The sequence below is a fragment of the Trichoderma harzianum genome (genome assembly GCF_003025095.1).
Source record: "Trichoderma harzianum CBS 226.95 unplaced genomic scaffold M431scaffold_42, whole genome shotgun sequence".
Lineage (NCBI taxonomy): Eukaryota > Fungi > Ascomycota > Sordariomycetes > Hypocreales > Hypocreaceae > Trichoderma > Trichoderma harzianum.
This window is the reverse complement of record NW_020209290.1, coordinates 248-11,907: the sequence shown is the minus strand read 5'-3', so window position 1 is coordinate 11,907 and position 11,660 is coordinate 248. Positions and strand designations below refer to the sequence as shown.

Genomic DNA, 11,660 nt, shown 5'->3' with positions numbered 1-11,660 from the left:
ATGTCAGGGTATTTATGGAAAGGAAGTATGTGACATGGGTAAGAAACTTTATTCTTAGGTGTTTTTTTTTTTTTTTTTTTTTTTTTTTTTTTTTTTTTTTTGATTTTTATTGTTTTGGGGAAGGGAGGGGAAGGTGGGTTCCACATACGTTTTCTACTTGTCGACCCTAATCTACTCTGAACGTTGCCACAGTGTTCTATCTTTGTTTAGATTATGTATACAAAGAGTGGAATAGTTAGTTTCTCAAGTTAGACTGTAATCTCTTCCAAAGCTATGGTAGCCAATTGTTCCTAGATCACAAATATTCAGAGCTGTTCTTTTAAAGCCCTTTTAAAATCCTTCAGGAACACCCATCTTCCAGCTTTGACCCAACCCTTTTCAACAAAGCCATCAACATATTTCGGGAAAAAGTCCAGCACGTCCAGCAGCGATGCATCATGCGCCATGACAACCAATATCTTGTCATTTGCATCAAATTCCTGGATTTTCCTAATTGTCTCCACCGCTTGATTTGCATCGGTTGCAACGCCGTTTCCGTCTGTGGAACTAGAAACAGTAAAAAAAGGCTTGTTCTTATCACCATCTGGCAACAAATGATCGAAGAGGGCTCCAGGATATACAAGGGCGCTCTGGTTCTCAAAGGGGTTTGGCAACAGAACGGAGGGTAGACCCAGATATCTCGATGGCCTGAATTGTCCTCCGTGATGGCATGCATCTCCGCCCATGAAGACAAAGCTATCAGATGTCACCCGGGCAAGAGCACTAATGTGTCCTATAGCATGCCCCGGGCTATCCACCAAAAAGAAGCTACCATCGCCGAAATAGTCAAAAGCGTTGAAACCTCCCAGCTGCAGTCCATTGGCCGTATCAAATGAAATCTCGCGTAGTACCCTACCCTCAAAATCGGACTCAAGTAGCGGCGAATCTGGGTTTGTTGGATATGCCGGTATAAAATTCTGTTTGAATCCAGGGCCTACAACAAGTGTAGTACGCTTATCGAATGTTGACATATCGCCGATGTGGTCCCAGTGCCAATGGCTCCAAATGACTGCGTCAATATCTTTCCCGTCAATTCCATGTTCTTCTAGTTGCTCTCGAACTCCTTTTTGCACTTCGACCTTCCATCCGCCATCCCTGATCCTGTTGCTCACAGGCGGCGGCAAGTTCATATAATCTTTTCGAGCACCGAGATCGAAAAGCAGTTTGCCATTTGAAGGGTGCTCGATTAAGAATGAGTAGGCTGGACAATTGAGGTGTTCCAGACCTTGGAAGATCGGAGACATGAAGAGCTCCGAAGGAATATCTCCGACGCGAGTGGTAGTGTCAATGATACGGATTTTGACGGATACCGAGGAGAAAGGAATTTCGAGGTCTGGTAGCTGGTCCATTTTGAAGGGTCTTGAATAAACTCTAGTATCGTATGGAAAAGGGAAGATGAGAGATGGCTGTGTTGCCTGAATGGATGGGCCGTACATAAGCAGTATAAATATCTTTCGAATTAGCTGCCCGCCCCATGGGATGGTAATATGAGCTCAAATATTATGGAGAGATAGCTATGATTGATAGATTCTAAATTATTAATCCGGGTGGGAATCATAACCGCATTACTTGGTTCCGATACCATTTCGGCACATCCGACGCCCGCGGAAGACAATGTAATTGTGAATACAAGGGTTTATACCGGAAAAGCCGCCCCAAGAGATTTTTTTCGGAGGGACAACTCATGTGGTAATTGTCTCAAACTAAGCTAAGAGTCATTAAGGTATTCGGCCAACATTCTAGGCATGTGGGTAAATATGATGATTGGCAATATATGAAGGCGAGGCAGATGTATATCTTAGTAGTTCGGTTAATAAGCGTTTCGCGATGCTTTTCTTTGTAATGTACGTAAGGATGGTTCGGATAACCCGTCAGCAGATAAATTAGGTGCTCATTATTGAATGTAAAATTTGCACTTATAAAGCGTAAAACAATTGCAGCGTCCTTTCGACTCTGATCAATAAAGCCGTTTTCTTTATAAATTTATAAATTATTGATACTGCCAGCATGGTTCAAAAAGAAGCTGTCCTAACCGATAAGGCACCACTACCTCTGCCTATCTTCTCACAGGCAATCAAATGTGGACCTATGGTTTATTGCTCTGGAAGCGTTGGCATGAATCCAAGTACCAATACGTTGATCGAAGGTGAAGTTGGAGCTCGTGCTGAACAATGTCTGAAGAACTTGAGCATCATCCTAGAGGAAGCCGGAAGTAGCCCTGACAAGGTTGTTAAAGTCAATATTTTCCTGACCAACATGGAGAGCTTTGCGCCAGTGAACATGGTCTATGAAAAGTACTTTAATAAGGAACCAAAGCCTGTACGATTCCATACTATTTCTCAAGGTTTTTGTTATGGAATGTGTGTTGATTCAACTACAGTGCCGCACTTGCGTAGCTGTGTTTCAGTTGCCGCTAAGCACCGATGTTGAGATCGAATGCGTAGCGCATTTGTGAGGTATATTCATCGCTTTAAAAAGAGAAGAATCCGTGACTAATATTTATATAGATAATTCATTGTATGGCATCCGATTACCGAATCAACCCATGTGGACTTTGACTGTGAAGCCCGAGGACATACGCGCTGAGATTTTGGGGCAATGGAGGGCTGGACTTGTGCTGACCAACGGTGTATCGTGAAGATCAACGACGAGAAAGGGCGGCGGATAACGGGGAATAGCTGCACTGAAAAGGGTGGGATCGTATGTAGTTCGGAAAAGTCCAAAGTATAATAATAGGCTTACTTGATGTTGGATGTATCGCAGGTCCTGAATGCTAACTTATTGTTAAACATTGGGCTGAGCTATTTTACGCTATCCGTTCGGCCATACTCTGCTGCCTAACGCAGCGGGGGAACAGCATCTCCTACAATCCCATTTCAACAAAGATTTTGGATTTATTTTGTCTTACGAGATTACATTCCCCACACATTTACGCCCATGTCCCAACCAGCAATATCCAGGTCAACAGTATTTCCCAAGTGGACGCCTGAGACTCTCGACATCCACCACATCGACATCGGGAGCGGCAATGCTACTCTGATCGTTGGACCCGATGGGACAACTATTTTGATTGACTGTGGGACTTCTAAGGATGCTTCCGTGGGACAGGACGACTCGCACCGGCCCGGCGAGCTGGTGGCGGCCTATGCTTTGCGCAACAGCCCCAGCACGACGCTCGAGTATCTTGTCGCCACTCATGTACACCCGGACCACGTCGGCGATGTTCATTCTGACAAAACAGCGATGGGTAGCGGCTTCCAAAGGACTGGGCTCAGCGACGTTGATCATCACATGCCGGCGAAGCTAGTAATTGATCGTGCCTATCCCAATTACGGCTTGCGGCCACCACTTTCAGCCCCATTCACCGACAACTATTTGGCTTGGCTCGATGCTAGGCGACAGGAAGGGCGTGAAGTCTCCCGCATTGATGTTGGTTCGAAGAGTCAGATCAAGCTGCGGTCGCCTGAAGACTACCCGACGTTCTCCATTCGGACGCTCGCCGCAAATGGGTTGGTGTGGACCGGCAATGGGCAAGAGAGCCGCTCGCTTTTCCCGGATCTCGGCACACTGCCACCAGAGGCGCTGCCTGAAGAGAACAAGTGTTCAATAGCATTCCTCTTGTCGTATGGTCTCTTCCGTTACTATACTGGTGGCGATCTCACCTGCGACACTTATGATGGCCGTTATCCCTGGATGGACATCGAAACACCCGTGGCCAAGGCCGCAGGCAAAGTCGATGTCGCCGTTGCTAATCACCATGGCTACTTTGATGCCTGCGGACCTGACTTCGTTACTATGCTTGATGCCACAACTTATATAATTCCCGCCTGGCATGTCACTCATCCGGGAATGGCCCAGCTCCAGCGTATGCTTGGGGCTTGGCCGGGCGTGGCGAGACGCAACGTCTTTGCCACCAGGATGTTACCGGAGAATCGTCTTCTCAACAACCGCTTCACTTCCGAGATGTGCAGTCAGCAGGGTCATGTGGTAGTTCGCGTGGCACCGGGCGGGGGCAGTTATAAAATTTTCGTACTTGACAGCAATGACGAACAGGACTTTGTGACTGCTGAATTTGGCCCTTATCTGTGTAACTAAAGTATTGGAACACTCTTTTATTGATCTCTTGATAAGGCTTACCGGGCAAAAAACTGAACAAGCTATCCTATTACCTTAACACCGCGCTGAGAGAACTCTATCAGACTAACTAAATCACAATGCCTGGTGTTAATACATCCGGTTATCCATAATGTTAACATGCTTATGTACCTGATGTCAGGATATGGGGATGAAAAGACAGCTGTTCAATCTCTCGCTTAGCTTCAACCAACCGTTATTTACTCTATTATAGTACAGAATAAGAAGAGTCGGAGTTGGACTAAAACGTATCGTCCGTCATAACATAATGGTCTAGCAAAGCTTTAGTATCTAACTATGAGGAAACACTCGTCTTTTATACCAAAGAGCGTTGTTGAACCAATCGTGGCTATAAATTGAACACGGGGCCAGTCAGATCTGCCCATCAAAGTGGCAGCTGTTTCCTTATTGCTATGATTAGTTATCAGTCGGTGGCCCAACATACTTGCATATAACCTCCTCTTCCCCAGTAGAGCACTGCGACAAAACAGTACTAGTTCTCGTATCGAACAGCTCAATCAATTCGCCGCCCTCTGGAGTGACTCTGCCCGCCGATCCCTGCGCTGACGCGTTTCGGATAGTGATAGTGCCATAGTCGGGAGACGCCACGATGCCGGTATCATTGCCTCCAGAGTTGTTGTAGTCCTCGACAATCCACTCAACACTTTTCTGACACAGCGGTGCGTCTGATGGTGCGTCAGTGCTGTTAAAAGTGTGCGACACAGTCTGCCCAGTGCTGAGGTTGTCTAAGATAGCGGAGCCATTGAAAGGTCCATAGGCGTAGATAGTCAGTCTGATATCGTCGCCCTCGCCGACTTCGAAGCTCTCAAAAACCGGCGCGCTTAGAGGAACCCACTCAAACCAGCCGAACGCTGTGCCATTGCCGGTGAGCCTGACACCTGTCTGTAATGGACCGCCTCCAGGACATTCCGTGGAACCGTCGATTCCAACCCAAATAGAAGGACCAAAGCTTTTGTCGCCCTTTGGGACTGTGAACGTGCCAGTCACTGAGGTAAATCCACTCCCGCTCTGCTTAACACCGGACCATACGCGGTCCAGAGTTTGTGGGGGGTTTGCGTCAGTCGATTGTGGGGGGGAGAGGGCTGACGCCAGGGTAGCCGTCGCAATAGTGAGGGCGATGAGCTTCATAGTGAGATGAAGGTTTTGCTGTTGACAAATTATAAATTAGGCAGTTCAGCGGTATACGTCGTGCTGTTGTTCAGAAAGAAGGAATGTGCCTGTGTTATATAGACCTCGTCAGATATTATCCATAGCTCACCGTCAAATACGCAAACGTCAGCTGCTCTTACGGCAATTGATCGACGGTCGGCAGTATAATGAGACGTTTATGCGGTATTCGCAATCTGCCCCTATGTATCAACGGCAGTCGGCAGTAAAATACGACGTTTTTGCGAATTCGCAACCCACCTTGTGTATTATCAACGTTACTTCATAATTCTCAACCACTAAGAAACCCTTAGACAATCCTTTTACTTATAATAAAAAGCCACAAAGACTTGTAGTTCATTTTATCCTAGAGTAAGTCAACGACAAGTGATGACCATGAAGCCATTTGATCCGTTTTTTTCATCTCCTGAATTGATGCGGCCATAATATCCAAAGATTTTTGTATATCCCCTTCATCAAGAAACCCCTTTCTAATCGAACCTAGGAGAGGCGACATCTGGGTACAATAGAACACAAGCAGTATACCAAGGAAGTTTTGACTCCAGTAGAACAGATATGGCAATAAGAGTTTTTGTTTCCCAGGAGCCACGATTAATAAGGGCCAATTTAGGCAGCTCTACCACTTTTCTTAGCAAGATAAAGAATCAGCAAATCCAGCGCGTTACAAACCTTTAAACAACAGCTGACACCATACACGTCGTCGGTCGTTATGTTCTTAGGGAAGTGCAAAACTTTATACATGAGAGGACGATAAATCATGTACTGAGCATAGTAATATCGGGTTCGAAGTAGCGCAGTTTGCACGTCGCGGACGTATTTGCGACGAGCGGCTTCTTCGCTTTTGTCACTGATATCTGACCCAAACAAAAGCTCACCGTCTACTAGTGCACTTCGAGCATCATCCCACTGTAATGCTGGCGGTAGTATAGACTTCCATCTTTCTAGTTGGTTCGCGTGGTATTGTACAACAGATGATATAGCTTTTGGATTGGCGGAATGGCTAGTCTCTGTGTCTGGTTAGCATTGGCCTAATGATGATTGGCTCTGGCCTATGACTCTTCTCACCATGATTCATCGCCTCGTGGAATGCGCGACAAATACGCCGTAGCGCAATGAGAGCGGCGTAATGCTGTTCAAAATTCGAAACGTGGTCCAATTGTTGACCTAGATAACAGAAAGACCCTGAAAAGGTGGGAAGCGGTACTATCTGCTTCAAGTCCATGAGAGATGAGTAGGGGAGGTTGAGTTCAAGATGGTTACCACTATCAGGATTAGAGGATTTTCCTTTTAATTGTTTTCCAAAGGGAGGCAAGCTTCCCTCCTACATCTACAGGTACCCTACCTTTTAAGTACTTAACTACTATAAACCCTTACTCTATTTAACTAACTATTAAATAAAATAACTATAATTTTTTTATTTACAGTTTTATCTACAGACTTTAAAAAAATAAAAATATTTATAAACCCTTTAAATAACTAAAATAAAATAAAACCTATTACCCTTAGATTAATAATAGCCTTTTAACTTTTAAAAAAAGTAACTCCCTTAGGCCTAAAAATAAAAAAGGTTATAATCTTTTTTTTTACTTTTAAAAAAAAAATACTTTAAAGAAACCCTTAATATAAATAAAATACCTTTACTTAATTTTAATAAAGTAAAATTAAGTATAGTAGTAATAGTAATTATAATATAAATAACTTTAAAAGACTTTATTACTTTTATTTTTAATAATATAAAGGAAATTACTAACTTAAATAAAAAAAAGAATTTTTTTACTAAATGTAAAATTATAAACTAAATTAATAAAATTAATATATAATAGTAAGCTAAATAAAATATAATATTAAATATAACTATAATTATTAACTTTTATTTAGTATAATATACTTTTTAGCTTTTTTTAATAGTAGTAGAATAAGTTTACTTATATTTAAATACTATTTTTAAAAACTTTATTACCTTTTATATTAACTTTAAAAGGAGGTTTAAAAACCTTAAAAAATTAAGTAGTATAAAAAAGCTACTTAATTAACTAAAATAATATTAGCTAATATATTTTATAATAAAAAAGATAAATTAAATACTACTAAAACCTTTATTATAATAAAAGCTTTTATATTTACTAAAAAAGTAAATTAAAAAAACCCTAAGGTTATATAAGTATAAATTATATTATAAAAAAATATTTATGTAATAAACCAGGTCCTATAGGTTAGCTGTTTCCAAGGGACAAACCTTAGAGTAGTTCTATAATTTATATTAGTAAAGCAATCAGGTCAGTAATAGGTAATCTTATTACTAGCTAGTAATATAAATAAAAATAGATATCTATATTCTAATCTAATTATATTATAAATACTATAATAACAACTAGCTATCTAAGTATTTTAATAAATAATATAAAGTAAACTTATATATCTAGTTAACCTAGATAAGATTAATATATAGAATATTAATCCTTCCCTAGATTAATAAATAGTTTATTAATCTGCTATTAAATTAAGAAGTTATATCTTAATCCTTTTTTAATTAATTAAAGGATTAAAGTTAATCTAGTCTAGGCTAACCTATTAACCTATTATTATAACCTTAAGAGTTAGGTTATAATATAATATCCCCCTTTTATTAATTTTATCTTTAAGACCTTACTATATTTAATATAAGTAGCTACTTCCCCCTCTATTTTTATTAATATTTTTATTTTTCCCTTATATTTATATATTTTTATTAATTATTATATTAGGTATTTATAAAAAATCTTATCCTAAGATAACATATTATAATATTCTTTTAAAAATTATCTTATTTTATCCTATTAAAATAAAAAACTATATATATTATTTTAATAAAAAAAAGTAAAGCTTTTTAAAGTATTAAATATTTAAAAAAGATTCTACTTACTATATTAAATATATAAAAAATAATAAATCCTTATATAATATATATTTATTATTATTAACTTAGTTTTAAAAAATTACTTTATTTTATACTTAGTATAAAAATATTTTTAAAAAGGCTAAAGAAGAGTATAAAATAGTTAATGTAAAGATTAAACGTCTTTGTAAACAGAAACGTCTATAATTAAAGAAGATAACTTATATAATTATATAAGGTATTAATAATTTAAAGAAATTAAATAAGGTTAAACGTAAGAAAGCGGAGGCCGCTTACTAAGCTACTATAGTATAGTTAGCAGAAGGTTTTTCTAAAGTTATCCCTACTTCTTTAAAATTAGTAAATTATTTAAAAATATTAATAATAAATCTTAAGCTAGTATAATCCCTAGGCTTTAATAAAGTTTTTCCACTAGCGTTATTAAGTTCTTAAAATACTTAATAAGTTTTTATATTTCTTTTTTTTCTTTCCCTTTTTTTTATTATACCTTATAGTATTATTTACTATCTTCTCCTATTTTTATTATATTAATATCTTTTACCTTATATTCTTCTTCTTCTCCCTTAACAATAATTTTATTTTAAATAAATCTTTTAATTTTTTTATTAATTTATACTTTTTTTAATAAAAAAATATAAAATATTAAGTATATATATTTTCTTTATTTTTTTTATTATTTTAAAAGTTTAAGTTTATAATTTACTTTTTTAATTTTTCTTAAAATCTTATAAAGTCTAAGTTTCTTAAAATTAAGTTTATTACTTAGCCTATTTATTTTAATATTTACTTACTTATTTCCTTATATATATTAGTAAAGCTAGACTATATTTTCTTCTTAAAGAGTTAGTTCTTTAATTTTATTTTTATTTATGTATTTAATTATCTTTTATTAAATAAATTTAAGTTATTATTATAGTTTATTATATAATTTAATTATATCTTCTACCTTAATTATAACTTTTTTAATATTTTCCCCTTACTTTAGTAGTTAATAGGCTTTAGGTTTAAATCTATAGTTTAAGAAAAATAGTAATTTCTTAGTTAATTTTAATTCTGTATTATTATATATAAATTATATAATAAGGAGTAGTTTTACTTAGTTATTTTACTTAAAATTAATATAATAGTGTAAATAAGTTTTAATTATTTAGTTAATTTTGTTTATTTATTTATTTATCTATAGGTAGTAGGCTATATTAGCCTTATAGTTTATTCCTAATTTAGCTATAAATACTTTTTAAAACTTAAATATAAATATATTTTTTTTATTAAAGATTATATCTCTTAGTAGTTTATAGTTACTTATAATATATTTTATTATTATATAAGCTAATTCTTTTACGTCGCTAGCTTCCTTAAATAATATAAAGTAGGCTATTTTTATAAATCTATTAACTATTATAAAAATACTATTATAAAATATCCTTATAACTAGTTCTTTTAAAAAAGGTAGCTTAATAATTAAGTTAAATAAAATCAATTTCTATAGTCTTTATAATATAAGTAATAGTTATAATTATCTATATAACTTATATTTAAAACTTTTAGCTTATTTATATATTATATATTTTAATATAATTTTTTATACCTATATCTTAATACTTTTAAATTTAAAGTATTATTTAACTTATTATATAGTTTTCCTAACTCTATAGTATTTATTAAGCTTATATACGTAGACTAATTTTACTACTTTATTTTATAAGTCTTCTAATACCTAGATAAGTTTATTTAATATTAAATATCTAATATTTATAAAAATACCTTCTAAGTATTATTTATTTTCCTAGTTCTTTACGTATTCCTTTATATTATTAATAATTAAATTATCTATCTTAATTTAGTATAAAGTATTAATTAATTAAATAACTAGGTCTTTATATTAGTTTTTCTTTAGTATTTATACCTTAACTTCTAGGATTTCTTAAAAGTAGTTTAGGTATTTATTAAGTATATTAGTATATTTATTATTTAATCTACTATAATATTTAATAATAAGCTTAAATTTAAAAAATTATTTATAATACTTAATTTATTTATAAAATAATTTTTATATTATTATAAAGTAAGTAATATTTTAGTAATTTATAAAGATTATTATTAAAAATTAACTTCCTTTATAATAGTATTTTTAATATTATTTACTAAGTACTTAGTATATAATTATAAACTCTTTATTATAAATAAAATATTTAAGTTTTAGTTTATATAGTTTCTTAGAGAAGTAGGTAATAGGCTTAAGTTTCCCTTTTTTATTTAATTAGCTAAGTACTTTTTTAATTATATAGTCTAAGATATTAGTTTTAATTATAATAGGTTTATTTAAGTTAAATATTATAAGTACTAATATACTAGTAAAGGCTTATTTAAGGTATTTAAAAGTTATTAAAGTATTTTATATAAGTTTAAATTTAATATTTTTCTTTATTAAGTTTATAAATAATATAATAATTTTTAAAAAATCTTTAATAAAATATTAGTAGTAATTAATAAATCCTAAAAAGCTTTATACTTACTTAATGTTTTATAATAGTTCCTAATTATTAATTACCTTAAGTTTTTTAAGGTTTATTTAAACTTTACCTAAGGTAATAATATATTTTAAAAATATAACCTTTTATATATAAAAGTTATATTTCTTAGGTTTTACTAGGAGTTTATTACCTTAAAGTATTTATAATACCTTTTTAATATATTCCTTATATTCTTTTAAGTTTTTAAAATAAATAAAAATATTATTAAGGTATATAATAATAAAATAATCTATATAATCTTATAATATATAATTAATTATTTTCTAAAAAAATACTAAGGTATTTATAAATTTAAAAGGTATTACCTAGTATTTATAAAGTTTATATTTTATATAAAAGGCGGTTTTTTATTTATTACCTTTCTTAATTTAAATAAGGTTATATACTCCTTTAAGATTTAATAAAGTAAAGATCTTAGCTCCTATAAGCTAGTTTTTAATTTCCGAAATTAATAATAATAATATAATATTTTTCTTACTTATTATATTTAATTATTAGTAATTTATAATAAGTTAAAGTTTACTATTCTTTTTAAATATAAATATAATTAAATATTCTACTAAGGATTTAAAANGTTTAATATAGCCTTTCTTTAGCTAGTCCTTAATTTATTTATTAAGTATTTTAAACTTAGTAATACTAAGGTTATAGATTTTATTAAACATTAGTACTTTATTATTTATAAGTTTAATCTTATAATCCTATTAGCTATATTTTAATAATCTAGTATTTAGTTCTTTATTAAAAACTAATATATACTAAAGGTCTATTAGTATATTTTTTAAATATTCTAATATTTATTAGTCTTAGTAGTATAATTCCTTAACCTTTTATATAATTAAATTTAGAAATTTAATTTATTTCTTTTT

The 11,660-nt window shown here is 33.2% G+C and overlaps 5 protein-coding genes across 5 annotated transcripts; 2 read left to right on the top strand and 3 right to left on the bottom strand.

Moving 5' to 3' along the window:
• Positions 1-305: 305 nt before the first annotated feature.
• On the bottom strand, positions 306-1,388 carry M431DRAFT_102088 (hypothetical protein; the record flags this gene model as incomplete). Its single annotated transcript, XM_024911384.1, has 1 exon — positions 306-1,388. One exon carries the CDS (start codon positions 1,386-1,388, stop codon positions 306-308), a length of 1,083 nt encoding a protein of 360 aa, XP_024767205.1.
• Positions 1,389-2,040: 652 nt separating this feature from the next.
• On the top strand, positions 2,041-2,494 carry M431DRAFT_551714 (hypothetical protein; the record flags this gene model as incomplete). The annotated part of the gene is made up of 2 exons (XM_024921348.1): positions 2,041-2,358; positions 2,420-2,494. Exons 1-2 carry the CDS (start codon positions 2,047-2,049, stop codon positions 2,492-2,494), a joined length of 387 nt encoding a protein of 128 aa, XP_024767204.1. The 5' UTR covers positions 2,041-2,046.
• A 482-nt stretch (positions 2,495-2,976) lies between these two features.
• M431DRAFT_488502 (hypothetical protein) lies at positions 2,977-4,134 on the top strand (the record flags this gene model as incomplete). The annotated part of the gene is made up of 1 exon (XM_024916565.1): positions 2,977-4,134. The coding sequence occupies one exon, from the start codon at positions 2,977-2,979 to the stop codon at positions 4,132-4,134; it is 1,158 nt and encodes a 385-aa protein (XP_024767203.1).
• Positions 4,135-4,590: 456 nt separating this feature from the next.
• Positions 4,591-5,340, bottom strand: M431DRAFT_129902 (hypothetical protein; the record flags this gene model as incomplete). The annotated part of the gene is made up of 2 exons (XM_024912429.1): positions 4,897-5,340; positions 4,591-4,830 (listed from the first exon to the last, which is right to left on the bottom strand). The coding sequence occupies exons 1-2, from the start codon at positions 5,320-5,322 to the stop codon at positions 4,591-4,593; spliced, it is 666 nt and encodes a 221-aa protein (XP_024767202.1). The 5' UTR covers positions 5,323-5,340.
• Positions 5,341-5,678: 338 nt separating this feature from the next.
• On the bottom strand, positions 5,679-6,588 carry M431DRAFT_129901 (hypothetical protein). Its single transcript, XM_024912428.1, has 3 exons — positions 6,427-6,588; positions 6,031-6,368; positions 5,679-5,977 (listed from the first exon to the last, which is right to left on the bottom strand). Exons 1-3 carry the CDS (start codon positions 6,581-6,583, stop codon positions 5,708-5,710), a joined length of 765 nt encoding a protein of 254 aa, XP_024767201.1. The 5' UTR covers positions 6,584-6,588; the 3' UTR covers positions 5,679-5,707.
• Between the last annotated feature and the right edge of the window lie 5,072 nt (positions 6,589-11,660).

Coding starts and splice junctions, on each gene's coding strand:
- M431DRAFT_129901 (XM_024912428.1), bottom strand. CDS start 6,583: ATGGACTTGAAGCAGATAGTACCGCTTCCCACCTTTTCAGGGTCTTTC. Junction 6,369..6,426: donor CCACGAGGCGATGAATCATG/GTGAGAAGAGTC, acceptor AACCAGACACAG/AGACTAGCCATTCCGCCAAT. Junction 5,978..6,030: donor GTGTCAGCTGTTGTTTAAAG/GTTTGTAACGCG, acceptor GAAAAGTGGTAG/AGCTGCCTAAATTGGCCCTT.